The sequence below is a fragment of the Oncorhynchus nerka genome, linkage group LG15, assembly GCF_034236695.1.
Source record: "Oncorhynchus nerka isolate Pitt River linkage group LG15, Oner_Uvic_2.0, whole genome shotgun sequence".
Classification (NCBI taxonomy): Eukaryota; Metazoa; Chordata; class Actinopteri; order Salmoniformes; family Salmonidae; genus Oncorhynchus; species Oncorhynchus nerka.
This window is the reverse complement of record NC_088410.1, coordinates 36983228-36999804: the sequence shown is the minus strand read 5'-3', so window position 1 is coordinate 36999804 and position 16577 is coordinate 36983228. Positions and strand designations below refer to the sequence as shown.

The window sequence follows — 16577 nt, the reverse complement described above, 5'->3', positions numbered from 1 at the left end:
ACACACCATCTCCCACCCTGCGGGAACATTCGGCCCCATTCGCGCCTTGTCCTGAAGAGACCCCCAGACCAAACCTGGCTCAGTGCTGCTTTGAACCTGGTCCAGTTTAACTAGATTGTGCTGGCCTCGAGTCCATTCCCTTCTTATTCCCCCCCAGGCTAAATGACTAGGTTACCCCATTGTCTTATGATTTCCCTTAACACTACCTTGTTAGGCTAGTCCATCCCATCTGACTCCCCCAAGGCTAATTGGCTACACTAACTATCCACTTAGCCTGTATCGTGACTTGCCACAGTCTTATCCTCCTCATTATCGAGTGCTTTAACGCCACTTAGCACATCTCCATGTCCCCCTATGGAATGAATTATCATTAACGTGTGGTTTAAGTACACGGTCCAGCTAATGAATTGTTTAGCATGGCTAAGCCAATGCTTAGTGTCCATCCTATATGTCATGGACAGGAGCTCTGATCCTGGAGGGCTGCAGCGCAGGACACGCATACTTCAGCCAAGCAATCAACTAATTCTGGTCTTTCATTACACCAGGATAGGGTTACTTCATAGGAGCTGGACTGGAACAGGAGCATGCACACACTGCAGTCCTCCATGACTTGGAGATGTCCACTACTGGTCCATAGAATAGCTTGGAAGCATATTTGTTTTCTCTGTATATATCTATGGTCTATCCAAGTTGGCAAAGGGGCCTTGTGCCCTGGTGTCTCCAACGGGGTCTGCCCCAGCCTCATCAGTCATCCAGGAAGTGGGACTGTGCAGACACCTCATACAGGTCTTTGTCTAGAGTTAACAAGCTCTGTGGTGCGCCAGCTATACATGGGGCAGGGCTTCCAGAGACCCCCAGTGCGGACGACCCCCAGTGAGGGGTGGGGTGATGCAGGAAAAGGGCGCTTGGTGGGGTAGAGCTCCGCTACCTGACCTGAGGTCGACGGGCCCCGACATTAAACATCGGGTTAAGGCCTGTTTATTCATCAATAACTAGGGTACGGGCAGGGTTCGGGTGTCACTAAATTGACTTCTATCATTTTGAAGCTGAGCCATTTGCTTGTGCTCTGCTGCGCAGTAGTCATACCTGACTAGGATCATAACGATGTTCCTTGCGTTTTGTCAGGAGTTTACAGCTAACTGCTCTAATGTCTCTTCATTGAGCAGAGCAGCCCAAGTGGAGCCCTTGCTATGGTTACTCACGGACTCCGAGTGCAGGGAGCTTGTGACAGATGGAGAGTAGCAGCTAAAAGGTTTACTAATGGAGGAAGTCATTTCTGATTTTGGGCTGGGCCTTAACCTTGGCAGAAACAATAGGGCCTGAATGTCTTGGGCATGGTTAGGGTTTGGGCGGCGTAAAATACATGCCCGTGCAGGGCTCCAGTAGGGGGTCCCATGTTTTGGATTGTACCCTAAGACATTTCATGCTGGCTGGCTTGGGGATCCTGTGTGTGTTTTTGATTAGCCATGGAGGGATTTGGTAGGTCATTTTTGCGATTTGATTTGTCATTGACATAGGTTTTATGCTTCAATTCTGTCTCCAACTCAAATGAGCACTACCTCTTCAGTGTATTGCCAGATGAGATGCTATGGGCTTTAGTTACGAGCGATGGCATGAGCTCATATTCCCACTGAGTAATTCCATTCCACTCTTGAGTCCATTGTGCCAGTGGATCTGGTTAAACGGAAGGGTAAAGGTCAGGAAGCTATCTTCTATGGGAGAGTTTCTCCGGTTGCGATGCCTCATAGGAGATCAGCACCCTGCCCTCACCCTCAGGTCACTGTGAAAAGACTGCCACCATAGGGTGTGCATGGGAAGGCAGTGGTGCATAGCTTCATTGGGAGAGCCCACAGTAGGGTGTGTGCCTTGTCCAACATCGCCTGTTTTTGTTACGGAGTGGCTGCAGATCTGGCTTTTTTAGGATCTTTAGTCTACATCACTAAAAGATTCTGTGCATGTATATATTCTCTACGCTTGGAGAAGAGGCTACTCAGGCGATGCATATGTAACAATTGCTAAACACTGGGCTACTGTATGTTTAAGCTTAAACTATTGGATCAGTTAGGTTCGCTACTGGAGCAATAGGGGGAAATGAAAACCCACTGGATAATTTAGGAAAGGAACGCCGGCTTGTATTTTGTAAATAAAAACACTGACAAAAAATGAATCACCTTGAGTAAATATTGATTTGTGAAATTTGTACAACGAGCTCAATATGAATGAAATGCATCAACAGTACAACAGACTTAGATGTCGGCCTATAGTTAACTAGGGTGCACCCAACTCTGAGGGTCTCTCAGATTTCAAAGTTGAAATGGCAATACAATAAACATGAGTCCACATAAAACACAAACCAATTCACAAATATTAACATAAACCACCATAAGATGGAATCAAATGTGAGTGACTGAGCCGATAAATAAACACTAAGGCGCTTAAGTGTAGCATGTGCTTCTAACAATCCCACTGCAATGTATGATGCCTTGCAAGAGAAATCCTACCACACACCTTAGTATGGTGCAAATTCAGTGTTCTCCAAGGAAAATAAATCTTCACATGCAAATCTTCATTGATGTCCTGGATTCGGGCGGCTCGCCATCCTTGGTGGAACTGAATCCATACTCAAAAAAACCTGACCTGTTTTACAAACAGGCTCTGATCAGGCCCTACACCCAAACAAGGGCACTGCGTTCATCCACCTTTGGCCTGCTCGCCTCCCTACCACTGAGGAAGTACAGTTCCCGCTCAGCCCAGTCAAAACTGTTCGCTGCTCTGGCCCCCCAATGGTGGAACAAACTCCCTCACGACGCCAGGACAGCGGAGTCAATCACCACCTTCCGGAGACACCTGAAACCCCACCTCTTTAAGGAATACCTAGGATAGGATAAAGTAATCCTTCTCACCCCCCCCCCCCCTTAAAAGATTTAGATGCACTATTGTAAAGTGGCTGCTCCACTGGATGTCATAAGGTGAATGCACCAATTTGTAAGTCGCTCTGGATAAGAGCGTCTGCTAAATGACTTAAATGTAAATGTACTGCTCAAAAAACAAAGGGAACACTAAAGTAACACATCCTAGATCTGAATGAATGAAATATTCTTATTAAATACTTTTTTCTTTACATAGTTAAATGTGCTGACAACAAAATCACATAAATTTGATTTCCATTGATAATTTTTATCAACCCATGGAGGTATGGATTTGGAGTCACACTCAAAATTAAAGTGGAAAACCACACTACAGGCTGATCCAACTTCGATGTAATGTCCTTAAAACAAGTCAAAATGAGGCTCAGTAGTGTGTGTGTGGCCTCCACGTGCCTTTATGACCTCCCTACAACGCCTGGGCATGCTCCTGATGAGGTGGCGGATGGTCTCCTGAGGGATCTCCTCCCAGACCTGGACTAAAGCATCCGCCAACTCCTGGACAGTCTGTGGTGCAACGTGGCGTTGGTGGATGGAGCGAGACATGATGTCCCAGATGTGCTCAATTGGATTCAGGTCTGGGGAACGGGCAGGCCAGTCCATAGCATCAATGCCTTCCTCTTGCAGGAACTGCTGACGCACTCCAGCCACATGAGGTCTAGCATTGTCTTGCATTAGGAGGAACCCAGGGCCAACCGCACCAGCATATGGTCTCACAAGGGGTCTGAGGATCTCATCTCGGTACCTAATGGCAGTCAGGCTACCTCTGGCGAAAACATGGAGGGCTTTGTGGCCCCCCAAAGAAATTCCACCCCACACCATGACTGACCCACCGCCAAACCGGTCATGCTGGAGGATGTTGCAGGCAGCAGAACGTTCTCCATGGCGTCTCCAGACTCTGTCACATGTGCTCAGTGTGAACCTGTTTTCATCTGTGAAGAGCACAGGGCGCCAGTGGCGAATTTGCCAATCTTGGTGTTCTCTGGCAAATGCCAAACGTCCTGCACGGTGTTGGGCTGTAAGCACAACCCCCACCTGTGGACGTCAGGCCCTCATACCACCCTCATGGAGTTTGTTTCTGACCGTTTGAGCAGACACATGCACATTTGTGGCCTGCTGGAGGTCATTTTGCAGGGCTCTGGCAGTACTCCTGCTCCTCCTTGCACAAAGGCGGAGGTAGCGGTCCTGCTGCTGGGTTGTTGCCCTCCTACGGCCTCCTCCACGTCTCCTGATGTACTGGCCTGTCTCCTGGTAGCGCCTCCATGCTCTGGACACTACGCTGACAGACACAGCAAACCTTCTTGCCACAGCTCGCATTGATGTGCCATCCTGGATGAGCTGCACTACCTGAGCCACTTGTGTGGGTTGTAGACTCCGTCTCATGCTACCACTAGAGTGAAAGCACCGCCAGCATTCAAAAGTGACCAAAATATCAGCCAGGAAGCATAGGAACTGAGAAGTGGTCTGTGGTCCCCACCTGCAGAACCACTCCTTTATTGGGGGTGTCTTGCTAAATTCACTGTATCACAATTCCAGTGGGTCAGAAGTTTACATACACTAAGTTGACTGCCTTTTATACAGCTTGGAAAATGATGTCATTGCTTTAGAAGCTGACCCTCAACACTGGGGCCCTCTCCTGTACTCCCTGTTCACCCACGACTACGTGGCCATGCACGCCTCCAACTCAATAAGTTTGCAGACGGCACTACAGTGGCAGGCTTGATTACCAACAACGATGAGACTGCCTACAGTGAGGAGGTGCGGGCCCTCTGAGTGTGGTGTCAGGAAAATAACCTAATTCTCAATGTCAACATAAAGGATATGATCGTGGACTTCAGGAAACCGCAGAGGGAGCGGCCCCCTATCCACGTCAACGGGACAATAGTGGAGAGGGTGGAAAGTTTTTTTTTTTTAAGTTCCTCAGTGTACACATCACGGACAAACTGAAATGGTCCACCAACACAGACAGCGTGGTGAAGGCGCAGCAGCGCCTCTTCAGCCTCGAGATGAATTTCTTCAGTCTCCAGTCACCAAAAACAGTCAAACTTTTACAGATGCACAATCAAGAGCATCCTGTCGGGCTGTATCACCGCCTGGTACGGCTACTGCTCCGCCCATAACCGTAAGGCTCTCCAGAGGGTAGTGAGGTCTGCACAGCACATCACCGGGTTCATCCTTGGGAGCAATTTCCAAACGCCTGAAGGTACCATGTTCATCTGTACAAACAATAGTACGCGAGTATAAACAGCATGGGACCACGCAGCCGTCATACAGCTCAGGAAGGAGATGTGTTCTGTCACCTAGAAATGAACGTACTTTGGTGCGAAAAGTGCAAATCAATCCCAGAACAGCAAAGGACCTTGTGACGATGCTGGAAGAAACTGGTACAAAAGTATCTATATCCACAGTAAAACGAGTCCTATATCAACATAACCTGAAAGGCCGCTCAGCAAGGAAGAAGCCACTGCTCCAAAACCGCCAATAAAAAAGCCAGACTACGGTTTGCAACTGCACATGGGGTCAAAGATCTGTACTTTTTGGAGAAATGTCCTCTGGTCTGATGGAACAAAAATAGAACTGTTTGGCCATAATGACCATTGTTATGTTTGGAGTTAAAGGGGGAGGCTTGCAAGCCGAAGGATACCATCCCAACCATGAAGAGTAGGGGTGGCAGCATGTTGTGGGGTGCTTTGCTGTAGGAGGGACTGGTGCCCTTCACAAAATAGGTGGCATTATGAGGAAGGAAAATGATCTGAATATATTGAATCAACATCTCAAGACATCAGTCAGGAAGTTAAAGCTTGGTTGCAAATTGGTCTTCCAAATGGACAATGACCCCAAGCATACTTCCAAAGTTGTGGCAAAATGGCTTAAAGACAACAAAGGTATTGGAGTGGCCATCACAAAGCCCTGACCTCAATCCATAAAAAAATTGTGGGAAGAACTGAAAAACCGTGTGCGAGCAAGGAGGCCTACTAACCTGACTCGGTTACACCAGCTCTGTCAGGAGGAATGGGCCAATATTCACCCAACTTGTTGTGGAAGTCTACCTGAAATGTTTGACCCAAGTTTTTAAAAGTTTTTTTATTAAAGGCAATGCTACCAAATACTAATTGAGTGCATGTAAACTTCTGACCCACTGGGAATGTGATGAAAGAAACAAATAAAAGCTGAAATCATTCTCTCTCCTGTTATTCTGACATTTCACATTCTTAAAATAAAGTGGTGATCCTAACTGACCTAAAATGGGGACTTTTTACTCGGATTAAATGTCAGGAATTGTGAAACTGAGTTTAAATGTATTTGGCTAAGGTGTACGTAAACTTCCGACTTCCATCCCCGTCCACAACCAAAGCCTCCTTGACGGTAACAGTGCTCACTGTTGCCCCTAGTGGCTGGTTTCTACGCCATCTCCCGACGTCCTCAGACATGGATGGATGTCGAATACCGACTTGCATCACTAGTGACCTGCCTGGTTTGCCTTTGTTGATTTGCTGTATCTTCAAAATTGAGAGCAGGGACTCCTATGTCGATGACCACAGCATCTTTTCATTTAGTTGAGAAGGAAGGAGACAGCCATGCAACTGGGTTGAGAACTGAGCTGGGCTCATATGCTCAGCAGAGCCTCTCTTGTCATTATGCTGTGAGTAATGACTATCTTGTGTTGGTGGATTTCATTATGAGATTGGATCTTTCTGCGTGCCATGTCTTCTGAGTGCTCTGTGGTGATGCAGCAGAACTCTGCAACACTGCCTTATATGGGCAGACGAAGGAACAGTCTCTTATGCTCTCTCCACACACACTTCACCCCATCCTTCGCTCTTCCACCACCAATCCTAAGAGTTCATTCAACATCCCCCTCTTACTAAATATATTTGCTCCCTCTTTGGACAGGCTGGCAGTCTAGATAAGCAGGGAAAGCCAGAACTGGCCTAACATTTTTTTTTTTTCCCCTCTGTGGAAATGAAGTATTTAGGAGCATGTGTTCTCATGCAGTTGGTAGGTTAATGACTTGGGTCATTCATTAGGCAGTCAACTGAAGAAAATGGTCTGACAAGGGGAAGGATTACCTGAACCAGCATTTCTTATTGGTCCAGTTTTTGTTTTCCATTGCAAAATGCTTTGCTACGATTTTCCCTAATGAAGATGACCCTGGTGTATCTGCTTTGGTCAAAATGCATTGTAACTTCTGGTGAACTTGGTCAGTTGTTGACTTTGAATAGTGACTGCCCCCTTCCTGTCTGCAGGGAACTGGTCCAATAACGAAGTTCTCTGTTGGAAACCCCCTTCCCTAATAAACCCCTCCTTCTCCAATACTCTGTTCTCCTACAAAACTCTGGTCTTTCTAAAGCCTCTCCACTCACTCCCACCCTCCTTTCCTGTCATACACACACACACACACTGAATGAAGCCTGTGTTTCCTTTGGCCAGAGCTCCAGTACTTTGGAGGCCTCCACATAGCAAGGCCTCACTCAGACAGCAGTCCATTAATGAATAACCAGAGACTGAGGCCCCTGTTTGTCGAACACCCATGGCGCTATACAGCTCAGTTACACCATAGTCTCTACCATCCAGGCCCAGTTTAGTCTAGCTAGCAGACGTTGTGTTCAATGCTCAATTGGGTTGTCTTTGTCAAGCACAGGGGCAGTCAGGGAAGGTTGGTCACAGATACAGGGTTTGCTTTGGCAGTGCAGTCTAAAATGGAGGTCTATTGTCCACAGTCTTGTAGTCAAAGATGATGCAAGTTACCTGTACGGCACATGGAATCAGAAGAATGATTCATCTGGTAGACCGTCCCCTGCGCGCTCTCTCACAACGTATATACTGAACAAAGATTTGACTGAGTCACAGTTCATATAAGGAAGTCATTCAATTTAAATGAATAAATTAGGCCCTAATCTATGGATTTCACAGGACTGGGAATACAGATATGCGTCTGTTGGTGTCAGATAAAGTAGTGGTGTGAATCAGGAAACCAGTCGGTATCTGGTGTCACCACGATTTGCCTCATGCAGTGCGACACCTCTCCTTCGCGTAGTTGAGCTGGCTGTTGAGCTGGCTGTTGATCGTGTGCTGTGGAATGTTGTCCCACTCCCCTTCAATGGCTGTGCAAAGTTGCTGGATATCGGCGGGAACTGGAACACACTGATGATCCAAAGCATCCCAAACAAAACTCTAACACCTGTGGTGGACATTCCTACATTCAACATGCCAATTGCACACTCCCTAAAAACTGGAGACATCTGGCCCTTTATCACCCCCAGCGCAAGGTGCACCTGTGTAATGATCATGATGTTTAATCAGCTTCTTTTTATGCCACACCTGTCAGGTGGATGGATTATCTTGGCAAAAGAGAAATGCTCACTAACAGGGATGTAAACAAATTTGTGCCGAAATATTTTAGAGAAATAAGCTTTTTGTGCATATGGCAAATGTCTGGGTTCTTTTATTTCAGCTCATGAAACATGGGACCAACTCTTCAGTGTATATATTCGTACACACCCTTCCTGTGACAGCTGTTTATAGGCTTCTACCCTGAGGAGCCTGATGGGCAGAGCTGGAATGTGGACGGGGTGGCTCGGCTCACCGACAGACACCCTGGCCCGAGCCCTCCCCGGGCATTCCAGCACATGTGCACACGACACTAGGCCTCAACCTCAAACCTTTAGGGCAGATTTATCATTGAAACACCCCTCATATTTCCCCTCTGCACTCTCCCCGTTCACCTCCCTCTGTGAGCTAGCAGAGAGCAGAATCTATTTTTCACCTGTGGTTAAGACTGTTATGACACTAAGCTGACATCAGTAACACCCCCAACCTCCATCCCAACCCTTGCTCCTTTTTCCTCTTTCGTTCTCCCTGTAGTCCGACTGCATTTCCAACCCACTCTCAACACAGATAAATCCCCCTCTGTTTGTATTAAAGGAGTATTATAAGTGACCCATTTTGCTGCGTGGCTAAAACATGGCTGGCACTGTAGGATGATTGCAGACAGCTGTAATTAAACTGCAAGAAAAAAAGACGAGGGGTGGGGGGGGGGGATGAGTTAGAAGATGCAACGCAGCAAAGATGAGACAGACTGGGGCAGCGAGTTTCTTCCGTCTAGACAGCACACCCCAACAGGCTTACGATGGCAGCTTTAACCACACACCCAGAGAATAACAGACAACTTGCAGAGTTTGTTTTCCTGGACACTAGTTATTATCCAGTCAGTGTTGTCAGACTGCAGCCCGGGGGCTTATGAATTTGCATACTTCCAACACATGGTAATTGTTGCCAGGGGCATTGAGCTAATTGTGATATTAGCTTTGGCGCTAGCTGGAAAGTAAGCATGCTTTGTCCTGAAGATGGTATTAGCCCTTTTTTCTTTTTACTGGTATTTGTTATGCAAATGATGGAGGGGAGCACAATGGCTCACTATTTCATAAAAATGCATGACGCCTTTCATATCTATCAACCGTGCAGTTTATTCTATTGTTTTTTTTGGTGGGCGTTCCCCTTTTCAATCATTCCAATTGCAAATCTATGCTAAGACTTGGCCAGGGCTATGGAAAGCAGCTCTGAAATTCCCAGAGAATTTGTCATGAGGCCATTTTGACGATGAGTGGTTTTTAAGAAAGATGCTGTGCAATAGTTTCAAATAGGACAAACTACAGCTAGCTTCTCTGAAGCAGAGGCGTCTCTAACACCCTCACTAATCGCCTTACTACAGTTCAACAAAGCCCTTGATATGCATGTGTAGGGTTTTAGTGACTCCATCATGCCACCTACCACTACCCGGAGGTCGGCTCGGTTCGTGGTAAGGAATGCGATACAGGCTGCACTTTGGTAAGCCCCTGGCATTAGTGGTTAAGTCAGCAGCCACTGGCATTTGCCCGGACCAGCGATGGGCACAAGTAAAATCCAGGCCAGTGCCCATTCTGCCCAAGGCCAAAACATCCCCCTTTTATCCTGCTGCTGTCCACCGAACGCGGGTACAGCACCTGCTCGTTAAATCCGACTCCTGCCCGGCCCGCTGGATTTAGTTAGCTGGCAGTCGTCCCTCTCTGACGTCCCTCATCCCGCTATCTCCCTAACTCTTCGCTACATCGCTACGTTGGTGTCGGAGCCCATCCAAAGTTGTTTGAAACACTGAGTATTGAGTTGAACTTGTGATATTGTGAAGAGTTGACAAATTAGTCAATTAAGTTTAGCCATGTTTCCTTCCCAAATTAGATTGATGATGATAATGCTGAATGTGCTAGGTCTTTGTGAAACTCTACTGGCCTCTAACTCATGGGCAATAATCCAAACTTGATTCAGCCAAGTCATTGATAACAAATTCTGTTTCACAACCTCTTGTGTCATCAAGATTTGAAGTATTGCTATAATGTATATATATCATTGACTAATGTAGAGATCTGTAAGAATAGCTTGCAGCTCTGGTGTAGCCCTTCTCAGTTGACTGAAGGCTGCAAACTTGGCCCTTCATGGTGCCTTTATCCTCCCTGACCCCTCTCTTGCTCTGTGCTGGAGATATGTAACAGAAGAGAGGAGAAAAGGGAGGTTGCGGCCAGCAGCCTTTCTGCCTGCAGTTGGAGCCAGAAGGACGAGGAGATGAAAAGAAACCATGGAAAATGGCACTGAAGGCGTTTTGTTTGTCCTCTCTGGTTGAAATAGGGGTCAGACCATTGGTTTGGAGGGAGAGAGATTGAGGAAATTTGAGAGGGGTGCATGTGTTTTGGGGGAGAGGTGTTGGTATTAGTTCTATTGGCCGTCCGCTATCGAACTGGCCCAGTGAGTTCCACAGGATCCCCGCAAGTGATTTGCTTGTTAATTTGCCTTTTTAGTCCGGTCATTTGCCAATTGACCCTGTCTTAGACTAAAAGGCTGTTAGGCCTCGTGTGTCGCTCAAACAGGTCAAGGCCAAACGGTATTGAAGGAAAGAAATTCCTCTGTAAACATAAAAATGTGTGAATAAGTAGCAAACTGAGGTTCGTGTGGGGAGTTGGGGACAAGGTGTTCCACTCTATGGTATGTGTCAACGTTAATACTGTTGAAGTCAGAAGTTTACATACACTTTAGCAAAATGCATTTAAACTAAATGTTTCACAATTCCTGACATTTAATCCTAGTAAAATGTCCCCGTCTTAGATCAGTTTATCTTAATGTGAAATGTCAGAATAATAGTAGTGGTTTTATTTCAGCTTTTATTTATTTCATCACATTCCCAGTGGGTCAGAAGTTGACATGTACTCTATTGGTATTTGGTAGCATTGCCTTTAAATTGTTTAACTTGGGTCAAATGTTTTGGGTAGCCTTCCACAAGCTTCTCACAATAAGTTGGGTGAATATTGGCCCATTCCTCCTGACAGAGCTGGTGGAACTGAGTCAGGTTTATATGCCTCCTTGCTCGCACATGCTTTTTCAGTTCTGCCCACAAATGTTCTATAGGCTTGAGGTCAGGGCTTTGTGATGGCCACTCCAATACCCTGACTTGTTGTCCTTAAGCCATTTTGCCACAACTTTGGAAGTATGCTTGGGGTCATTGTCCATTTGGAAGACTCATTTGCGACCAAGCTTTTAACTTCCTGACTGACATCTTGAGATGTTGGTTCAATATATCCACATCATTTTCCTTCCTCATGATGCCATCTATTTTGTGAAGTGCACCTGCAGCAAAGCACCCCCACAACCTGAAGCTGCCACCCCCGTGCTTCACAGTTGGGATGGTGGTGTTCGGCTTGCGAGCGTCCCTCTTTTTCCTCCAAACATAAAGATGGTCATTATGGCCAAACAGTTCTATTTGCTTCATCAGACGAGGACATTTGTCCAAAGAGTACGAATCTTTGTCCCCATGTGCATTTGCAAACCGTAGTCTGGCTTTTTTTTATGGCGGTTTTTGAGCAGTGACTTCTTCCTTGCTGTGTGGCTTTTCAGGTTATGTCGATATAGGACTCGTTTTACTGTGGATATAAATATTTTTGTACCTGTTTCCTCCATCTTCACAAGGCCCTTTGCTGTTCTGGGATTGATTTGCACTTTTCTTACCAAAGTACGTTCATCTCTAGGAGACGTGTCTCCTTCCTGAGCGGTATGATGGCTGTGTGGTCCCATGGTGTTTATACTTGTGTACTATTGTTTGTACAGATGAACGTGGTACCTTCAGGCATTTAGAAATTGCTCCCAAGGGTGAACCAGACCTGTGGAGGTCTACATTTTTTTTCTTCTGATGTTGATTTCATCAACATCAGTTGATTTCTTTTGATTTTCCCATAATGTCAAGCAAAGTGGTACTGAGTTTGAAGGTAGGCCTTGAAATACATCCACAGGTACACCTCCAATTGATTCAAATGATATCAATTTGCCTATCGGAAGCTTCTAAAGCCATGACATTTTCTGGTATTTTCCAAGCTGTTTAAAGGCACAGGCAACTTAGTGTATGTAGACTTCTGACCCACTGGCATTGTGATACAGTGAATTGTAAGTGAAATAATCTCTGTAAACAATTGTTGGAAAAAATTATTTGTCATGCACAAAGTAGATGTCCTATCTGACTTGCCAAAACCTATAGTTTGTTAACAAGAAATTTGTGGAGTGGTTGAAAAATGGGTTTTAACGACTCCAATCTAAGTGTATGTAAACTTCCGACTTCAGTTGTAAGTAACCGAATAGAGTTGCTGCTTGGCCTCTAGGTTTCCCCATCTGCTCCACTGACATTTCAGTCAAACTATTAATGATGACCTCAGTCAGATGGCTTCTGCGTAAGTGTCTCTGCTCTCCCAGTCCCCTCTTCCATTCCTCTCTCCCTTCCCCCACTTGCTCTCCCTTCCATTTCTTCTGTTGCGCCCTTAACTCACTCCCTCTTTGTTACGCTCTCCCTCTTTTCTTCTTGCTCTCCTTCCTTGTCCATCTCTTGCTCTCTCCTGCGTGTGCTCCACTCTCTTCCTCCTCTCTTGCCAAGCCTGTTTGTTGAGCTCCAAACACAGATTTCAGCTCAGACCATCTGTTGACTGAGAACATATCTTATAGCGTATCGAGGGGGGTAGAGTAGTGGAAAGAGGAACAAGTGGCGAAGAATAAAAGGAGTGAGGGGAAGGGGGGTATACTGAAGAGAAATGAACTATTGTTGTTGGTGCTGGGGTAGAGGGGCAGTTGGACAGGGGGAGCTGGAGGAGTGGGTGGGAGGGCTTGAAATAGGGAGGGGTGGTGGGTGGAAAGTAGAGTATATGAGGAAAAAGCAGCAATGGGGAGAGGAGGCCACGTTGGCTTGGGAAGGCAGCCTGCCAGGGTTCGAGGGGCTCCAGCAAGGCTAATGAGCCCCAGATCCTGCTCATCCAGCACCCCCCCACCCCCACCCCCAAATGTCCATCCACGCCCTACATTTGTTTCGCACAGTATTGTCCATTGAGGCCTTCCAGAACCAGTGTATGACTTTTCTTAGTAATTGCTGGCTGTCATCGTGGTAAGTATCTGGGCAGCAGAATCACAAACAAATGGGATGTGTGGTCCTGGTTTTCCTGTCTCGGCCTGTCGATTTGTAAGGCCTTGCGGTCTCTCTCCCTCACTCTCCATATATGCTGGAGGACATTTTGTTTTCTCTTATTGCATGTCAAACTTTTTTATAGTACTCTGACAATACCAGTTTTAGTCATGGATTGTAAATGTCTCTGTTCTCAGTCTCTGTGATCCTCACGCTGTCTGATGGCAATACAGTGTGAGTGACAAATCTTCATGTTGCCTTCCCTGGCTGCTCTCCTGTTTTTCCAGTAGTTTCGAATTCCTCGGCGAGACCATGTGCCTCATGCTGTTTCCGTTGGTTTTTTAACTACTTGTCTCCGACTGCATGGTTTCATGTGTGGCTATTCTGATAATATACTTGACTTCTGCTACCAGTATTTGCAGTTCTATGATAAACAAACATGTTTTTTTTTTCTCACACCAATTTCAATGTCAACATTTCGGTATCTCTCTTCTCCCCATTCAGATCTGTGAGGTTGTTGGCAAGACGTTGGTTCCACTCCGGTTTCAGTGTGTTTGTGATCCGGTGAGTGAGACCGTTGCCGGGCCTACAAGGGATGAAACCGGATGGGGTTGCCATGGAGCCCACAGAAGCTGTAGGAGCCGAACCCTCGACCCAGGGGATGGCCACCGACGAGATGCCCGCCCAGCCAGCCCCTTCAACTTCCCCAACCCCTCCATCACAGCCCGAAGACACCCAAAACAGCACAGCGCAGCCTGAAAACCCTACAGCGCCCCCTGTGTCCAAGGAGGTCAATGGCAAGGCAGCAGCTAAACCCAAGGCTAAGACCGTGGGCTTGGCTAAACAGCGGCCAGGCACAGCTGGCACCAAGGCCACAGCGGGTCCGGCGTCAGGACCCAGCACTTCTCGTCCGGGCACGGCCCCAAGCCACATGGCCAATGGCTTAAAGTCCACAGCTAGTGACCTGGCCAAGAAAGCAGCTTTGGACAAAAAGAAGACCACCACTATCGCAGCCGGAGCATCGGCGTCCGCTGCAGCCACGAAGAGGTACGTGGGGCCGGCCGCCGCTTCCACTGTCAGGACCCAAACTAAGGTGGCTGACAGGAAGGCTGTCGGAGTACCCAGGTCCACCTCTGCTACCAGGACTGCGGCGATGGGTCCTGGCACTCCAACGAGGAGACCTCCTGCTGCTGGTCCCATTAATGGGGCCGGGGCCAGACCCAAAACCACAGGTGAGGACTATACACACAAACATACTGCCGAGTATTTAGTCTTGTTAATCATGTTTTGGTTAGACACAGCTTTTTGTTTTCCTTTGTCCCGTGTTGAGTCTTTAGTCACTGTCCTATTTATTTTAGAGCTCACACAAACCCACCTGTGCTTGGCTGCAGACACATTTGCTCTCAACTCCTACTACACCAATCCTTCATCCCAGTCCTCCGTCCTCACTCCCACCCCTCATCTTCATTCCACCTTTTTCCTCCCCCATCTCTCATTTGCTCTCCCTCTCCTCCAGCTTCCAGACTTGCAGCCTCAGCTGCCCCCAAGCCTTCCAGCACTGCAGTCACGGCCAAACCCAATAGGACGACGGTTTCCAAGACAACCAGGTAAGGCAGCCTATCCCGTGACTGCACCACCACCGGGCATGCAAAGTGATTTACCGGGCAGTGACATTTGTGAACAGCACCGGGCATGCAAAGTGATTTACCGGGCAGTGACATTTGTGAACAGCACCGGGCATGCAAAGTGATTTACCGGGCAGTGACATTTGTGAACAGCACCGGGCATGCAAAGTGATTTACGGGCCAGTGACATTTGTGAACAGCACCGGGCATGCAAAGTGATTTACCGGGCAGTGACATTTGTGGCTGGCAGATACGCATTTGAATGAACTCGAGGGGGAAAAACCAAGGCACTGTTTATAGTTTAAAAAACCTCTCCCCTCACATACACAACACAATGCAATCACCCAAGATCTGAAGAGCCGCTTTGCACAAAAGGCATCACTCGACAAATCGGATAAGTGAACGACTTGTTTTGCGAGGAGCTGAAATTGAGTATCGATGAAAAGTGGCCATTGTGGGTCCTGCCGGTCTGTTATTAGATTACGTTTCCCACTGTGTCTCATGGCTTTCCATATTATATATATTGTGCTGCTGTTGACCAGAGCATTATGGGTCCTGGTCAAAAGTAGTACGGTGCCATTTGGGATGCAGCCCTAGTCTACTGAGTCACACTATCTCACACTGCCCCCTAGTCTACTGAGTCACACTATCTCACACTGCCCCCTAGTCTACTGAGTCACACTATCTCACACTGCCCCCTAGTCTACTGAGTCACACTATCTCACACTGCCCCCTAGTCTACTGAGTCACACTATCTCACACTGCCCCCTAGTCTACTGAGTCACACTATCTCACACTGCCCCCTAGTCTACTGAGTCACACTATCTCACACTGCCCCCTAGTCTACTGAGTCACACTATCTCACACTGCCCCCTAGTCTACTGAGTCACACTATCTCACACTGCCCCCTAGTCTACTGAGTCACCTGGGTTATTGCCTCCAGGGCAGGGGTTATCAAATCAAAATCAAATCAAATGTATTTATATAGCCCTTCGTACATCAGCTGATATCTCAAAGTGCTGTACAGAAACCCAGCCTAAAACTCCAAACAGCAAGAAATGCAGGTGTAGAAGCACGGTGGCTAGGAAAAACTCCCTAGAAAGGCCAAAACCTAGAGAGGAACCAGGCTATGTGGGGTGGCCAGTCCTCTTCTGGCTGTGCCGGGTGGAGATTATAACAGAACATGGCCAGATGTTCATAAATGACCAGCATGGTCCGATAATAATAAGGCAGAACAGTTGTAACTGGAGCAGCAGCATGGCCAGGTGGACTGGGGACAGCAAGGAGTCATCATGTCAGGTAGTCCTGAGGCATGGTCCTAGGGCTCAGGTCCTCCGAGAGAGAGAAAGAAAGAGAATTAAATTCACACAGGACACCGAATAGGACAGGAGAAGTACTGACCCTAGCCCCCCAACACACAAACTACTGCAGCATAAATACTGGAGGCTGAGACAGGAGGGGTCAGGAGACCGGTTATTCACTGGGGCTCTGGTCGCTCTCTCACTGGGATGTTCCAGCAACTCTATGGGTGTCTCAGTAATGGTCTAAAGTGGCTACCATGTCAAA

General features: G+C 47.3%; 1 protein-coding gene across 1 annotated transcript in view; it reads left to right on the top strand.

The window, feature by feature from the left end:
• LOC115142604 (mucin-2-like) overlaps nt 1-16577 on the top strand; it is a 36742-nt gene that overhangs the window by 6242 nt on the left and 13923 nt on the right. The window contains exons 2-3 of the mRNA XM_029682185.2: nt 13891-14618; nt 14903-14993. Of these exons, the coding sequence (XP_029538045.2) occupies nt 13982-14618; nt 14903-14993 (728 nt within the window). The 5' untranslated portion in view covers nt 13891-13981. The remainder of the gene's footprint in view (nt 1-13890; nt 14619-14902; nt 14994-16577) is intronic.